This window comes from Haliaeetus albicilla, chromosome 14 (genome assembly GCF_947461875.1).
Source record: "Haliaeetus albicilla chromosome 14, bHalAlb1.1, whole genome shotgun sequence".
Classification (NCBI taxonomy): Eukaryota; Metazoa; Chordata; class Aves; order Accipitriformes; family Accipitridae; genus Haliaeetus; species Haliaeetus albicilla.
The window spans coordinates 4,835,288-4,851,063 of record NC_091496.1 but is presented as its reverse complement, the minus strand read 5'-3'; the positions used below and the strand labels follow the sequence as shown (position 1 = coordinate 4,851,063).

The 15,776-nt window shown below is 43.5% G+C and overlaps 1 protein-coding gene across 1 annotated transcript in view; it reads left to right on the top strand.

Moving 5' to 3' along the window:
• SFMBT2 (Scm like with four mbt domains 2) overlaps positions 1 to 15,776 on the top strand; it is a 123,494-nt gene that overhangs the window by 25,871 nt on the left and 81,847 nt on the right. The window contains exon 4 of the mRNA XM_069801566.1: positions 65 to 305. Within this exon, the coding sequence (XP_069657667.1) occupies positions 65 to 305 (241 nt within the window). The remainder of the gene's footprint in view (positions 1 to 64; positions 306 to 15,776) is intronic.

The window sequence follows — 15,776 nt, the reverse complement described above, 5'->3', positions numbered from 1 at the left end:
GGGGAGGGGGGGGTTCGCCTTGCAAGGAAGAAAAGGTAACACCATGCCTTTCTCATTCTGTAAGGTTGAAATCAGCCTTCAAAGCAGTTTCCAACCAGGGATGAAATTAGAAGTGGCCAACAAGAGCAATCCGGACACATACTGGGTGGCTACGATCATTACAACATGTGGACAGCTCTTACTGCTTCGTTACTGTGGCTATGGAGATGACCGCAGGGCGGATTTCTGGTGTGACGTGATGACAGCAGATCTTCACCCAGTTGGCTGGTGTACACAGAATAACAAGGTCCTGATGCCTCCAGATGGTGAGTTCTGTGTGTTTTGTTAGGGTCATGCTCTAGTATTGGGCTGGTGGTTAATCTCCAGACTTCCAGTTGATCTGGAATGGGTACTCCATGACCCTCAACTGGTGTTGGGTGATGCAGTCAGGGTCAGGTCCCCACGGGTCAATGGGTGATTCAGTTTGCCAGTCAGCCTCTAGCAAAGGCGTTTTTACTCTAGTTGGTAACAACAGAAGGCGCTTCTATAGGAAGCTGTCTTAACAAGGAAAGTTACTGCTAAATTGTAAAGCTGTGATTTTCAGTTATGGGAGAAAATTGTCCTGTTCTTGTAGGAAAGAAGGGTGAAATTCAGAGTGAGAACAAACTAAGCAAGATCAGTTTGGGTGTAACCAAAATCAGAAATTGGCTGTGCGCTCAAGTGTTTTGCCCTGAAAGTGTAAAACCTTCCATTGCCAGATTCTTGCAGCTGTTGATGCCAGTGGTAAATACATGTGATTAAAGGTAGCAAAATTCGGTCAACGTAGGTTAGGGCATGTCCCAATTATCAGCTCTTGGGTGCACAAAATGTATATGGAAGAGCTGTAAGTTACCGAGTGGCCCATGTGGAACAGTTTAATAATACAGTTTGATCCCCAGTGTTTAAGAAAAATGGGTTTTTTTTGGCTATGTACATCAACAGAGCAGCTGTGTATCCTTACCACTGCGTAGCTCCAAGCAGGGGCATACTTGTCACTGTAACTCATACGTATTCCTGCCATATATCCCATTTATTCTGGATCAAGGGAAGACGAGATGAACATTTAGCCTCCAGCTTGTGCATGTGTTTAAGAAAAGTCTCATTTAAGGATTCTGCTGCTGAAGTTATTCTTTTGCTTTCTGTTACATGTGACCACTGGAAAAAGTGTATGTGCCAGTTGTGTGCCATATGTGATTTCTCCTGGATAGGTGTTACCTGACTTCCCACTGAAGTGAGCTGTAGACACGGTCTTTAAATCAGAGCTGACGTTCCTGCCTTGCATATGCCGAACTCTGAACTAAACTTATCTTTTTGTTCTGGTCTGTGTATTTTGAATAAACAGAGGATTGATTGCTTAAAAAAAAAAAAAGTAGTCTTGAAGACAAATATGACTGAGAAATCTGTTGGCTTAGCACTAGTAAATCAAGCTGATGTGAGAGGGGTTAGGTGTTTTGTTTTATTGGTCTCTTAAACTACCTTTTATTACGTGGATTATAATCAATGTTACCAGAAAGGTGTACAGTGCTGTAAACTAAATCTCAAAATATGAGGGTCAAGGGGTAAGAGATCTTATCGACTGTTGTAATAGAAAATAACGATTGTCTTATAACCGGAGGCAACCACTTTTCATGGAAATGTTGGAATCTGCTCTTTGGGTTGTAGCTACTTCATCTGAATTGTCTTGCTTGAATGACTGCAAATGTGCAGTGCATCATACCGCCTTTCTCCTCTGCCTGGGTGATGTAACTGTATACCAGGGTCTTAAATTTGGGCAACTGCCCTGTTTTGTTGTTGGTTTGTGGGTTTTTTTTTTCCTCACTCCCATTCTCAGTTCTGTTAAATATGTCTTAGTATAGTTTTCAGAAAGAATAAATTAAATGTGTAGGTTGTAATTTCAAAACAGATTTAAGCATTTAAGAGCTTGAGTCGTATTTTGGAATGAGGCGTCTAAAAAGCCCAGGAGGATTTGAGCCTTCAGGACTTGTCTCACTTGGAAAAGAGAGAGGTCCTAAATGTGCTCATAAATCATGAAACTCCTCTGGGTGTTTGCCCGCAGGGTCAGCCCGTGGTCAAAGGTGGGTTTCCAAAAGATCAGAGCTCCCATTGGGACACCACAGGGTAGAACCTGAATTTTCAAGAGTGCCCTTTGTCTTCCGTAGGGAGAACTGAGCTCTGACCAGCTTTTCAAAGTAGCTTGTGAGTACTGGACTTGTATGCAGATGTCTGGAGTTCGTCCTGTGCTTAATTGCTTTGCTGATCAGTGAATGTATCTTAACGAGCCAAACTTCATTGGAGCGCTGAGAGTTTTAGCTGGTGAAGCCTGCAGGATTAGATTTTGCATCGGTTATAGAGAAAGTGATGTTCTCTGTGAACTCCGTGGAGGTTTTTTTGCCTTTTTAGCATTGCACACTATTTTGTTGCCAAACCTTTGGAAGAAACGAAAGCCAGCTTCAAATTGCGTGGACTTGTTTTCTAAGGGCCTGATTCTGCACATCTTGATTACAGTGAGGATATCTGTTGGCAAGACCATGCAAGCAGCATGGCCAGGGCCAGTTATCTGTCATTAGGGTTTGATTTTAATCAGGAGCTGAAGGCTTTGGTTAAAACGCAGATCTGCTAAGAAGGACTTGTTTAACGGACAAAATACCAGCACTGCGACAATGGTCTGGTTCTGCTTACGAATCAGATCGGACTGATCAGCGCTCATCTTATAAATATGATGCCAGAGAAGAATGGTCCGGAGTGATAGGACAAAGAATTTCATTAGGAGGGAGAGAGATGTGAAAAAAATGGGACGGTTCAGTTTAGCAAATCAATAAAGCTTGATTTACTGTTCACTACACATGGAGCTTTTAAGGGGCAGCTGCCAAATAATTGTTGTTTATGATCCCAATAGAAGGAACTCATTTAATTTACAGACTGTTACATGATCATTTATTGGGTGACGTTAGTATTGCATCATGGTGCCTGTGAGTAAAATGTCAAGTCATGTTATGTCCTCCTGTGACATTATGGTGCAGTGCACTAGAATAGGACCACTCAAGCCAAATACTTGAGTTTTCAATAAAAGGTATTGGCTTACGAAAGGACACGGTGTGAGTGCGTGTGTGCCTGCAAGCTTCACACTCCACCCCCTCCTTCCCTGCAGGAAATCAAAGGAGTAAAATTGTAGTTACTTCAAGCTTTGCCATTAATTATATTTTTCTCATTACAAATCGGTGTGTAATTTGAATTGCAAACTCAACTATCCTGGCAGAATAGATCTGTTTACCATTCAAAGCAAAATGAAAATTATTTAAATTAGTTAATATAGAACTCATTTGAATGAATTGGATGTTTATTCATGAACTAGCTGAGGCAAGTGTGAAGCTGTCCTTATGGTCTGTAGCTTTGGCACTGATCAGCTCTAAAGTCACGTCCTGGGACAGAGATTTCTATTTTATTGCATATTAACTGTGGTGTAGACCAGTGGGTAGCTCCTGCCTGACGTAGCTGAGTGTGAAATTTTCATCCTTTCTGACAAGGCCCGTCGGCAATTGTAATTCATATGAGGAAGGACAACGTGCTTCAAAGTTCCTTGACAGTGGCAAGGCTGTGGTGGTATAGTAGGGTTTGTTTTCTGCGCTATAGGGGTGGGATGTAACACAGACTTCCCATCAGTTGGTGAAAATTTCCCCATTATGTTAGCCTGCATGGAAACAGGGACAGCCTTTATCCCCTCCTATGTCTTAACCAAGCGCTGTCCTCCTCCTCAGCACACAGCCGATGCGATTGCTTTTCAACATCCTCCATCCCTTGGGATGTTTTACCCACTGAGCATTAAAAATTAAAGTCTAACTAAACTTTCCCTTACTAGCAATTCCTTTAACTGTGAAAGGAAAAGAGGTCTCTTGCCTCCTTTAGCCTGTTATTTCTATGTTCTGTTTTCCTTTGTTGATGACAGTTGGGTTCATGAACACATTTACCGTCGGGTAGAAGAGCAGTGTGGAGAACCTGACAAGCGTAGTAGCTAAATTATGCATTGTGAACCACGCGTAGAGCAGGAACGTCTTTTGATTGACACTTGGGTGTTTTTGTACAGATTGCAGATTTACAGCTGAGCCAACAGAGCTGAATCTCTCCTGGCACTATCTTAATGCATTCTGGGATGCGCTAAAGACACTGGACGACAAGATTATTGTGTACACTTGTAATTGCCGTGGTGGTTCTGCTTTAATGTTATTGACAGATGGAAATTCAAATAGGGCATTTCTGTGTGCAGATCCGTGCAGTGAGCTTGAGTCTGCTTGCCATGTAAACCAGAAGACGGAGGAGACTGGAGATGTAAAGAAATACAGCGGGGAGAGAACCAGGTCTATGTTTTGATTTTACAATGAGCTGGTACAGATGGGAAAACGTCTGAACACCATCTATACCTGGATTTGGTGATCGAGGTGATCAATCGTACTGCGATTATGTGTAGGAAAGCAGCCTTTACTTCTCTGTTACACCACTATAAGGAGGATGAAAGCAGAAAAACCTGGTCCTGGGGTGAAGCAAGTCCCTCTTGAATGGTGCTGAGCTTCATGAAGTGAAATATGCCATGAAGAATGGTGGACATGAAGCATTTTGCCTGCCCAGACTTTCTGTGAAGGTGAACATCATCATTCGGTCACTATTTGAAATCGTTTTTTGTGTTTTGCTCAGGTCAGGTTAACTTCTATCCTAGATCCAGGCCAAAGGAGGGGAATTTCACTTGGATTCAAAGTGCTGGATTTGATTCTGGGCAGGGTATGGATGAAAAAGGAGATAAAACTTATGCCACGGCAAACTGTGGCATTTCAAACATTTCAACTGCCTTGAAGTGACAACTATTTTTTTTTTTTACCATTATCTGATCTATCACAGAGCCAAATCCTGTTGTTTGAGATCACTGGTGTAAGGGAGGGGAGAATTGGGTCTGGTTGGCTGTGTCAAAATTTATGGCATGAGGACTCACCAGATTCTGCGTAGTCAAAAGGTGGTTGGCTGTGTTGCACAGCTGATACGTATGCAAGATGTCAGATGAATAGATAAATGGAAGAAACAAGTTAATTTTGAGCCAGTTTTTCCACTTTGTTAGTGCTCAGGTGGAATCATTGATAGATGCAGTGGTTAGAAGAGGTGCTGGGGCTGGACTCCCGCAGAAAGTAGTGGGATTGAGAGAAAACGGGGCGCAGGGGATGGGAACAGGAGCGGTAAGGGGAGACGGTGAGACAGGAGCAAGGAGAAGAGCGAGCCTGGAGCAGTCACTTTCTGCTTGGGTGTGGATTTGGTGTCGTTCAAGACTCCCTAGGTGTACAGGAGGCTTTTTTTAAGGGGCACAGCTGGCGGTGGTGGTGGTGGAGATGTGGCCCATACACTTGCCTTTCAGCATCGTTCTTGGAGGTCACTTGGGTCTGCAAAGTTTGTCCACAAGTTCTTCAGAGAGTCACACAGAGATAATGTTTCTGAAAATAGATGAAGGCCTCCAGTGCTTCTCTCTCAGAAAATGCTATCATGGATTTTTATTTATTTATTTTTTTTTTAACTGAAGCCAACTTTCCCCTGGTAATCTCATCCCAGAGGAAATAAAACTTAAACTATGCCTGCAGGTCCATGATTACAGTGCAGGTAGAGGGATCAGATGGGCAGGGTGGACTTCTTTTATCTTTGTGAGGAGTTGGCTCACCTCCACCAACTTATCTGAGATGAGTTTGCTTTTCTACTGGTATAATTGAGAGCAGATCTGGCCCCGGTTTAGCTCTTTCACTGAAGGCTGACCTGAAATATTACTTCCTAAGAGCTTGAGGCTGGAGAAAATCGGCAGGCATTCACTGAGCTTATGCTGTTTTACATCAGCTAAGAAGTGGGTCCTCGAGCCAAGTAAAATGAAACTCGGAAATCTTCTTTGGCAGGTTGTACTGTCAAAGATTGTGGATATTTCTAAAGTAGTACATAGGGGGTTTTTTATCTTCTTTGCCCAATCCTTATCCTCTTATTCCATCAAAACCAAGTTTAGACTAACCTAATGTAAATAGGTTGCAGGATTTCTTTATTTTAAATACTGTAAATGACTCCTAGTACAGTGTTTTGTGTGTGCTTTTCAAGTTGACTTTAGCAGACTATTAATTATGCAGGGGTGATGTTAGCATAAATAACTAGTCAGCAAATAAATGTCAATTAAATATTCTATTAGTATAGTAGGCAGCTTTATGCATTGGCCTAGAACATTTAGCAGATTATACTTAACGAGCATATAAAATATAGCATTTGGTTTTTTTTTTTCTTTGCTCTCCTCATGATGGCAGAGGGGAGGAGAGGAGGTAAAAATAATGCCAGCTTTGGCTGAAGAGCCGGGGGTGTTCGGTCTGAAATTTGCCCTAGTAGGAGCCACGTGAGTTGGCTCTGATGTCTCCTGGGAGCTTGCAGCAGCTGGAAATCGATGGAGCATATCGTGGCTCAGCATCTCCCCGCCGGCCCCGCGGAGCCCTTTGCAGACTTGCTCCCGAGAAGAACATATTTTCGTTACAGCACCCACAGTAATTTTTCCTTCCCTTCCTTGACGTGACTTAGATCGCTCAGTCTGGGATGTGAAAATTCAAGAGTTAGCCCATCGCTCGTGCATCATCAGGATAATGTTGTCTTGGTGAGGAAAATGGTCTTGTCACTACTGTGTGAAACTGCAAAAGTTTTGCATGTGGTGTTGGCTTTAGTTACTTTCGAAAGACTTAATATTGCCAAGCGAGGCCCTTTTGGGGTAAACTGAGTGTAACAGGCCCCCATATGTCTTTTGGGAATGTCAGTAACTGTTGAGCTACTGTGCACATGTGGCACAGCCTGGCCAGTGGGACAGGCTTTGCAAAATGTTTTAGTTGTAGACTTTATCAAACGCAGAATCTCTGAGCATCGCCAGGTCTGCTGGGCTTGAGGTCAACCTTTTCCATTTTGATTTTCCTTTTAATATTTTTCAGGTCTAGAGGCATAGATAGTTGCAGAGAACCTTGTGGGGATGAGATGCTGGCAGGTTTGTAAAGTGGACTGGGGAGTAAATGATTTTATCCCAGTGTTTTTGTTGTGAAACTAGGACAGGGAAACACTGCGTGAGTGGGCGATGCGAGGTGTGCGCTGCTCTGGCTTTAGCTGGGGCTGCCGTGAGTGATGGAGGCTATCGAGGGGAAAAAATCAATGCTTGGTTATACATAGGTCCTTTGTTTTCCAGTTCTCCCAGAGTGCGGTGGAGGTAATCCTTAGGGAACGTACCTACTATGAGGCTCCCAGCCTTGGCTCTGCAGTGATCCTGTGGTTTAGGTAAATGGTGATGGGGTAGTGTCGGGCTCTGCGAAGGGGAATATTTTCCCTGGGGTGAGGGCCCATCAGCTGGTGTCACTCTGTGCTCCTCTACTGAGATTTTGGTGGAACTGACTTAGAAAAGGTGTTTTTCCCCTTCATAAAAAAACCATAAATGCAAAGCCTCTGTTCTTGCCAGTATTTTCCTTTGGGGAAAAAAAGTCATTGTTTTTTCCCCACAAAAATGTCAGAACGGTTGTTCCTGGGGTTAAATGCCCAAAATGTTGTCTTGAGTTGCAGCAGTGCCTTGTGGGATTCATACGTGGGGGCTGGTCCCTCCTTGCACTTTTGCCTGGGTTAGACTTTCACAAGGATCTGGTCTCTCCTTGGGGAGTCATCCTGAGATGTCTTCTCCTTGATGCCCCATGAGGTGCTCTTGTGCCTGCGGAATGCAGCCCTTGCTGAGGATCAGGCATTTGAAAAACCAAGGCCATGCAAGATGGTTTAGGTTTCCAGTAAAAAAAAAAAAAAAAAGCCCAAAGCTTGCACATGAAGTAGGCTCTGTTTATTAAAAGGAAGAAAAGAACACACTTTAATCAAAACCTAATTTTCCAGTAAGAAGCCGTTTCAGCAGAAACATACTCAGCAAGCCTAGTTTCCAGGGACAACGACATCTGCTTATGCTGTATTTATATTTATTTATTCTCACAAACAAATGAAGTAAGGGAAACAGGAGCAGGCCTGACCAGAAAGCCTGTGGTCCAACGAGGCAGGGATGCATGCAGTGGCTGCGGCCACCAAAACTGCGTGGGAGCCTGCAGTGCACCTAAAGTGCCTGCTCAGCATCCATTTTGGGGTGCTTTTTTTGTTGCTCAGGATTATTTGGGGAAATTAGATTTGGCCTGCACCCAGATTAGGTATCAGTGCAACTCCTTAGAGAAGTGACAGTTTCACTGATGCAATTGTCCCTGCGCAGTCCTAATGCAAATCCTGGATTTTTGGACACTTATGGGTGGAAAGTACTTTAATTTATATTTCTAAGTATAACCTGTCCTCACTCCTGTACTGGACTGAACTATATTGTCAGTAAAACTAGTAAAACAGTATTACATAGTTTTACAGCTAACACTGAGGATAATATAGCGCTGTTTACGCTAGTGTGTTACTAACCCAACTTGGAGCATGGGTTTAATCTGTAGGTTGGCTGACAGCCGAGGAAGGGTTCAAGAAGGGGTTTCAGCGATGGAGTGAGGTTTGATAACAAATGACTCGGACATACCGATACTGAAATGAAGGTACTTTCTGACGGCTTTTCCCTTGCTTGGGTGGACTGTCTGTCCTGACTTTTATTTCCATGCATTACTACTGGTGCATAGTGCCTTCCTCCATAAATGAATGATGTTGCCATTCCCATAGCAGGAGCACTGTAAACCAGCAGTATGGTTTGCAGCACCGTAACAGTCCATTTTGGGTGGTACAGGGAAGGCTGAACTATTTCAGCTACAACTATCCCATTATGATTAAAGCAGCTGCACCTTGTGTACAAGCAACAGTGGAGCTGAGGATCAGGCTTATTGCAATGAAAACTGAAAGCCTAATCCTTTTATAAACAGTCTGGAGGGGGATGAAGGTGGGGAAAAGAAAAGCGGTGATTTTTGTGGACTTTGACACGTTATAAATATATCCTGAGTGAAACCAATAGTGTGGAGCTTTATGAAAGATTTAATGAATAAATATTTCATGCCCACATGGTGCTTCTTCAGTAACGCATGCTGTTGGTAAAAAGCAATAAACAAAGAACCTCCTTCAGGGTTTGTTTGGGCTTTTAAATTAAACTAATTTAATCAACTTTTTCAGTCAAGCTTGATATTAGTTCATTTCTGTACACAGCACTGTACTTGGATCTGTTTGTTTTCTCCTGATACCTGTTCTCCTGTTCGGAAGATGCTTGAATATCAAAGAATGATTCATTTCATCCTGCCCCTATGGTGAGCATCTGGGTTTTCAAGGCAGAGACTTTCTGACTTTCTCTGTATCCTACAGCTTGAGGAGTCAGCCATCCTCTACCGTTATGGGACCCCAGCTGGGGTTTTCATTATTCACCAGGGAGATCACTTGAGCGTGTTGGTCATTTCTCAGTGTAAACAAGCAGGCATCGTTTGAGTTTTGGAAGCCATCAGCACCCAGTTTGCTGCTGCTTGAAGGACCAGAACTAGCCAAAAGTGCTCTGGAGTCTGGCCCCCCCGTGGGCAGCAAGGTTTGCGCACTTCTGCACTGGATTGCAGAGATTTATGCAGGGAGATTGAAATGCTCCTCAAGCTCAGGCTATTGGCAAAGCTGGGGCTCGGGTGTGCTAGTGCCGTTGGTTTATGGTTGACTGTCACAACAAGTGGCAGGAAGGAGATCAAGATATGTATCAGCTCTATGCTCCATGTCTTTGCAATAATTTAAAAAAAAAAAAAACCTCAGACACCTGATTTTGCCTTGGGAACAGCAGGACTGTAGCCAATTGATTCTTTCACAGCCGACCGTGCAAGTGAAGAGCAAATAAGACACAGTAGGGAGGTAAAAGCAAGGGTGATCGGAGGGGTAGAGCTAACTTTGGGAAGGCATCTGTGGGCAGGGCTGCTCAGTGAGCTGAGGATCTGCATAAACTTGGACACTGATGCACCTTTGCATGGGGTGGGGGGGGTTGGACACAGGTGTATGGAGTGGGGCATTTCTCAGCTTCTTTTGCCATGAAAAGGAGTAAAAGTGTTTGTTTGTTTTTTTTCTTTTAATTTTTTTCCCCACATCCACTGATCTGGAACCACTTGTTTTTCTAGTGGGCAGCTTTGGGAACTGAAATTTATCCCTCTTGGCTGGATGGAGTACATCCCCGTGAGGTTTGTGCTGCAGTATGGGCAGTGACAAAAAAGAGGAGTTGTATTAGAAAGTGAGGAAGCTTTGCTTGTCCAAACCCATGTAGAGCTAGATTTCATTTACTTTTTTTAGTGTCATTAGGCAATGTGTAAGGTTGTGTCTGTATAGATCAAAGCCCACGCCCTTCGCACAGCAAAAGGGTTCAACTTTGGCAAAGATTGATGGAGCAAAACTCATTGCAGTAGTGCTGGGCTGCAGTAGTTGACTGATCCAGCCCGAAGTGTTGGCAGAACCAACTTCTACTGTGGCTCCCGACCTCCTGCAAGGAAAACGCATTTCAATGGGACTCAAGCTCTGTTCAGGATGCGCGGAGGGCTTAAGATGAGCAGTTGAGACCCCACGGCTTCTCCTTCTGCTGCTCGCAATTCTGGTCACAGTCTGCGGGATAACACTGCAGCCGCTGCTGTGACTAAACATTGGTTTTGGACTTGACATTTAGTACAAGTTGTGCTGGAGGAACAAAGATACGGGAGGAAAAGAGTAATTGCAGCACGAGGCAGAGACTGTGAATGAGAAGCTGTATTTCCAAGGAAATACTGCAGGAAGAGGCTGTGAGCAGACATCAGGCTTTTCTGTGAGTAGAGATTTCCTGAGATTTCCTTGTTCTTTAGCACCAGGTGAAAACAGGGTGGATTTTCAGAAGGTACGTTTGAGACCATTTCAGGTAAAATCTCCCTTTGACTATTGCACAAAACTGCAAAATCCTCCTCCCAAGACATTTACGTGCTAAGGGCTGGAAAGATATAAATTATTTTACAATTAAAGTCCCCATCAGACTCCTAATAACAAATGCGGTTGAGGAGACAGTAAATTTTAGAAGTACTGGCTCTGTTGCTCTGTGTTGAGCCACTATTTGACATCATCCAACTATTTGGCGCAAACCATGTGGATACAGAGCAAAATGCAGAACAGTTGAGAATCTGTTCACTGTCGAGCAGAAGGCGTACAGCCCCTTTGGCAGACTTGGTGAGTTGTCATTGAGGAGACTACAATGTCATTATTCAAGCAAATACCCCTGAAGCGTGCACCTCAGTCATGACTCTAGAAATGTCCACGCCTTGAATATTCAGCAGTGAATATCCAGAGTTGTTCTTCCACAATCACGCCACCTCCTGGGACATGTACTCTGAAGCTGTGGAGCTAGAAAGCCTAAAAATGATAAAAAAATAGGAGGATTGACCCTGAAAGCATAACAGTGGATGCAAACCACTCTTTTTTGACATGGTCAACCTAACTAATGTCCAGCTGAATGCTTTTTTTTATAAAGTGTTCTTTTAAAATTATAATTCTGAGAGATTTTAAGTAGCAGTTTGGTAATTGCCTATAATTTCCCTTCCCCAGTCTCCCACAATTGCTCCCAGAGGAGTTTTGGAATGAAAATGCCATCTCAACTGTAAGACTAGGCCTAGGTAGTTAATGTGGTGATATAATACATAAAACATCAACAGTCTTAAATAATCGCCATTGGAGACATCTGTGGAGAATTAAAAACCTGCTACCATTCATATTCTGTTAGGCACAGTTTTGGGTTTTTATATCAGAGAAGGAGGTGACTTTTCTGTGCATTAGTGTGGGAAGGGTAAATAGCACGAAGGACTTGATCCAGAGCGTGCCAAAGTTGATGTACACGTTTCTTCAGTGGACCTTTTTTGATCAGGTTGAAGATTAAATTATTTCTATTAGAGCTGAGCCAACAGAGGATTTTCTGTGCTCTTTTAGGCCAAGGACAAGCCAACGTGTCTAGTGTAATGTCTTCAGCAGAGTATTCCTTCAGATGCACCTAGGGGCACCTCAGATTTTGCTCGTGAGGAGCATGCATATAGTGAACTCGGGAAGCTGCTAGTGGCAGATGCAAGCGCCAGCATGATCCTGAGCCAGCTGTGACTTGCACTTGATTTTTCCCTCATTACACATGATAATGTGGGCTCCCAGTCACCATGGAAGGGGTTTGCTTCGTGGAGCAGACCATATGCTCCTGGAACCTGTGGAGGTAGCAGTTACGCAGTGCAGAGATTTAAATGATGCTCCTCTAAAGCATTTTCCTGATGACAATTAAAAATCAATTCCTCTAACCCAGATTCCAAATTCTGGGTCAATTCTGGCCCTTTTGCATGATATTGGAAAGCTTTTCCTCTTAATTCCCAAATGATTTGTTTCTATGTCTGTGTGTGTGCTCTCATTTCTATTTGATTTTGGTCACAAAAGGGAAAAAAACCAACAAGCAAATAAGCTTAAGGATGTGCTGAAACCTTTCCTGATTGATGGTTTATTTTGTGTTGTGAGGCAGAGCATCCACCTCCTGCATTTGTGGCAAAAAAAGCTTTTTCCCACACTGTCACTGTTGGGATTGGATGAAGAAATGAGGGGAAAGTCAACATTTTCAGGTCGTGGTGTAAAAATGCAGCTGCTTCCTAAAGTGCTGGAGTTAATCTAGAAGATGTATCCAGGGAAAACTTTGCCAAACTCGGGAGACCATCCTGCTATACATTGTACAAGTTTTACTGAAGAGGCTCTGGCCATGATGAGTATAGAACCTATAGAGAGTAACTCCTGTAATTCTCCCATGCTAAGCAACGCTGGGAAGGTCACTGAGGAGTCCCTGCCCGTATGAAGCATCTACACCCTGAGCATTTGACGACTGAAGCTATGTCTTGCTTTGCTCTGAGCTATTCTGCTGTCGACCTTGAACTTGTCAGTCTGGACATCAGCAGGTGGCTCCTTATGGAAGGTCTCTTTCCTGTAGAACATCTACAGAGTTTATTTAGGAACAAGCCAAAAAACCTCAGAGGAAACATTGTGTGATGAAGATGAGATTAAGAGCTCACCAACCAGCTCTGCACTAAGATTTGGGAGCCTTCAATTTAGCAGTGAAGGCATTTGGGTTCATCAGAGCATCATCATCTCCAGTCAACATGTCCCAGAGTGATGGAGTAGCTAATGTTTTAGAATTCAAGGAAGGTTTGGAGCACTGTGGAAAAGCTGCTGGCTTTTCAAGTCCTGTAACACGTTGTTATTCTCATTTCAGATGATGCCTTGCATAATGTTCCATGTTGATCTCCAATTCAGATCTAAACTCTTCAAAGTTTGGGGGATGTTTTTGATCCTGGGATTTATAGTTCAAGCCCTTTTCTAGTTTCAAGTGAAGAAAACACATGTTTAGCAAGCACAAAATGAGCCTTGATGGAGTATTTCTTTGACGGTGTTGTGATGATGATTATGAATTTACATCTTGTGCATAGGATGTTAAGCACCTCATAGGGCCTGGCTGTGCTTAGACTGTACCATTAATTTTGGGAAGGATGCATGGTGAATGTTCATAAGGCCCTCTAGGTTCTGATTTGTGGTGCTTACATCACGCAGCCGAGAGCCTCCAAAGTGATTAAATGGGATTCAGTCATTAGAAGCTGGCAATACAATTCTGATTAATTACAAAACACACTGCAAAGTGTAAAATGAGTTTTGCGGGTTTTTTTTGTTGTTTGTTGGTTTGTTTGGTTTTTTTTTAAAATATGTGCTTCTGCTTTGTGGGGTGTCAGAAGGTGAAGTCATGGTGAACGAGGCTTGTTGGCTATTCCCATGATAATTTGGAAGCGTGCTGCCTCACTCTTGGGTCATGGGGATTGTCAGATTTCCAGTATTGTCCCATGCTCCAGGCGTGAGCAGTGAAATCTGGGGAGAACCATGGGCAGATCCTTAAATTAGACCTAGTGCGTCCTGCTTTGCTGTTTGTACCTCGCAGCACCGTTCCTCACCAACTCGAGCACCGTGGCACCAGCCACCCGCCTGAGTCCTGCCAGGGTTTTCCCCCAAAGTGTCCCTCTGCCTCTCGTCTCCGAGATGCATCTTTGCCTGCGTTTTGGGGGTCCAGGCTGAAACTAGTAATGGATTGCTTTTTCTTTCAAATCACTGCTTGTGTATTCAAAAGATGGTACAGTTTGGGACTGCCAGTCAGTGGCCGTACAGCCATGGACGTGTTTCACCTGTCTGTAGTCATAACACCTAATAATCTCAAATAATGTGAGACTAGATGCTTAAATCTTAGGTACGTTGTGCAGGGTGAGGTGAATCTAGGCTTGTGGTGTCTGTCTAAAGGCAGAAAAAGTAAAAAATGTGCTTTTGGCTATTCTCTGGGTCTCATGCATGTCTGGTGAATTTGATAATAAGAAAAAAAAAAACTTTAAGCATTAACGAAAACTTCCATCCTTTTTTTTTTTTACTTTTAATTGGTGTTTCCCACCAGAGCTAAGAAAGAGTTGTCTTAATTATTCTTCTGTAGCGTATTAAACAATACAGTGCATATAATAAACTGCAAACATCATCCCCACTAATTCTCATCTTTCTGTAGAAAATGAAAAAAAACCCAAACCCAGAATGGATTTCTTGGACATCAGGTCTCTCTATATGTCTTCTGTGTTTTGGTGCTTTTGTTCATAGTGGATATTTGCTTTAGACTGTTTGCATTGCCAGGGAAAAAAGGTAATTGTGCGGTGAACTGCTTTAAGCTTTATGTAAGAGCATTGTGCTGCTGTAAATTTGGTGCATTTTAGAGAGCTGTCTGAATAGCCTTCAGAAAGCGACCGCGGGATTTAGAAGTGAGAAAAGGCACTTAGTATGTGAGATAATTGGATAGAGTTTGGGGGCGTGAGGTCAGAGCCTTGGGCACAATATTTATACTGCAATGACATCCCCTTACCGAATGGCCCATAACTTTTAGATGCTGTTATGCTGCAAAATCCATTTGGGGCTGGCCTGTGAGATCCCAGAGAGACAGGGCGTAAAAGTGCCTCTCGCGTCCGTTGGGAAAGGCGAGCCAAGGGGAGAGCGTTTGGCGTTCGGATCAGGATCAGATAATCTGCAGACCTCCTTTCCTCCACTAGCTCCGCTTTCTAGCGTCGGAGAGATCTGGTGCAATTCAGTATTATGTGAAAGACCCCCATACTAATTCATAACAACTATTGGCGTGGTCCAGCGTGTGCCCGGCGGTGGTCGGAGATACTAATTCAGGGTATGAACCAAGCTGATGGCTATATTGCAATAGTTCTGGCTATGGTTATGAACGTTAGCTTGGATGGGGATTTATCCAGGAATTACTGCATTTTGCATTGTAGATGTCCCTTTTTCCTCTTTCTACATTTCTCTTCTGGAACTAGTACACAGGGAGCACCTGAAGTGCTGTATGTAGGTTTTACCAGGGTGATGATGGACAAGCAGCATGCATACGTCCTCCCCGATGGCTTTTGAAACTTTTAAATCAGGGTTTTACAAAGCGTCTGTGCATCTCTGTCTACCTGCAACAGCAAATCTCTGCGCCTGCAAAGGTGACTAAATGTCTTCTTGGTTTTCACCCAGAGGGGCTATGGCTTGGAAGCAAACAGCTGCCTGCTGAGTGCAGGTTTGTGCAGGGAATCTGGTGTATGTACCTGCGTCTCATATAGGCACACACATAACCCATCTCCTGCAGTCACACTTTGGGGTCTGTGACCTGGACTGCTTCTATGCACGCACTTCAGTTACGGTGCTGATTTTGCCTGGAAAACAGAGCTCATACA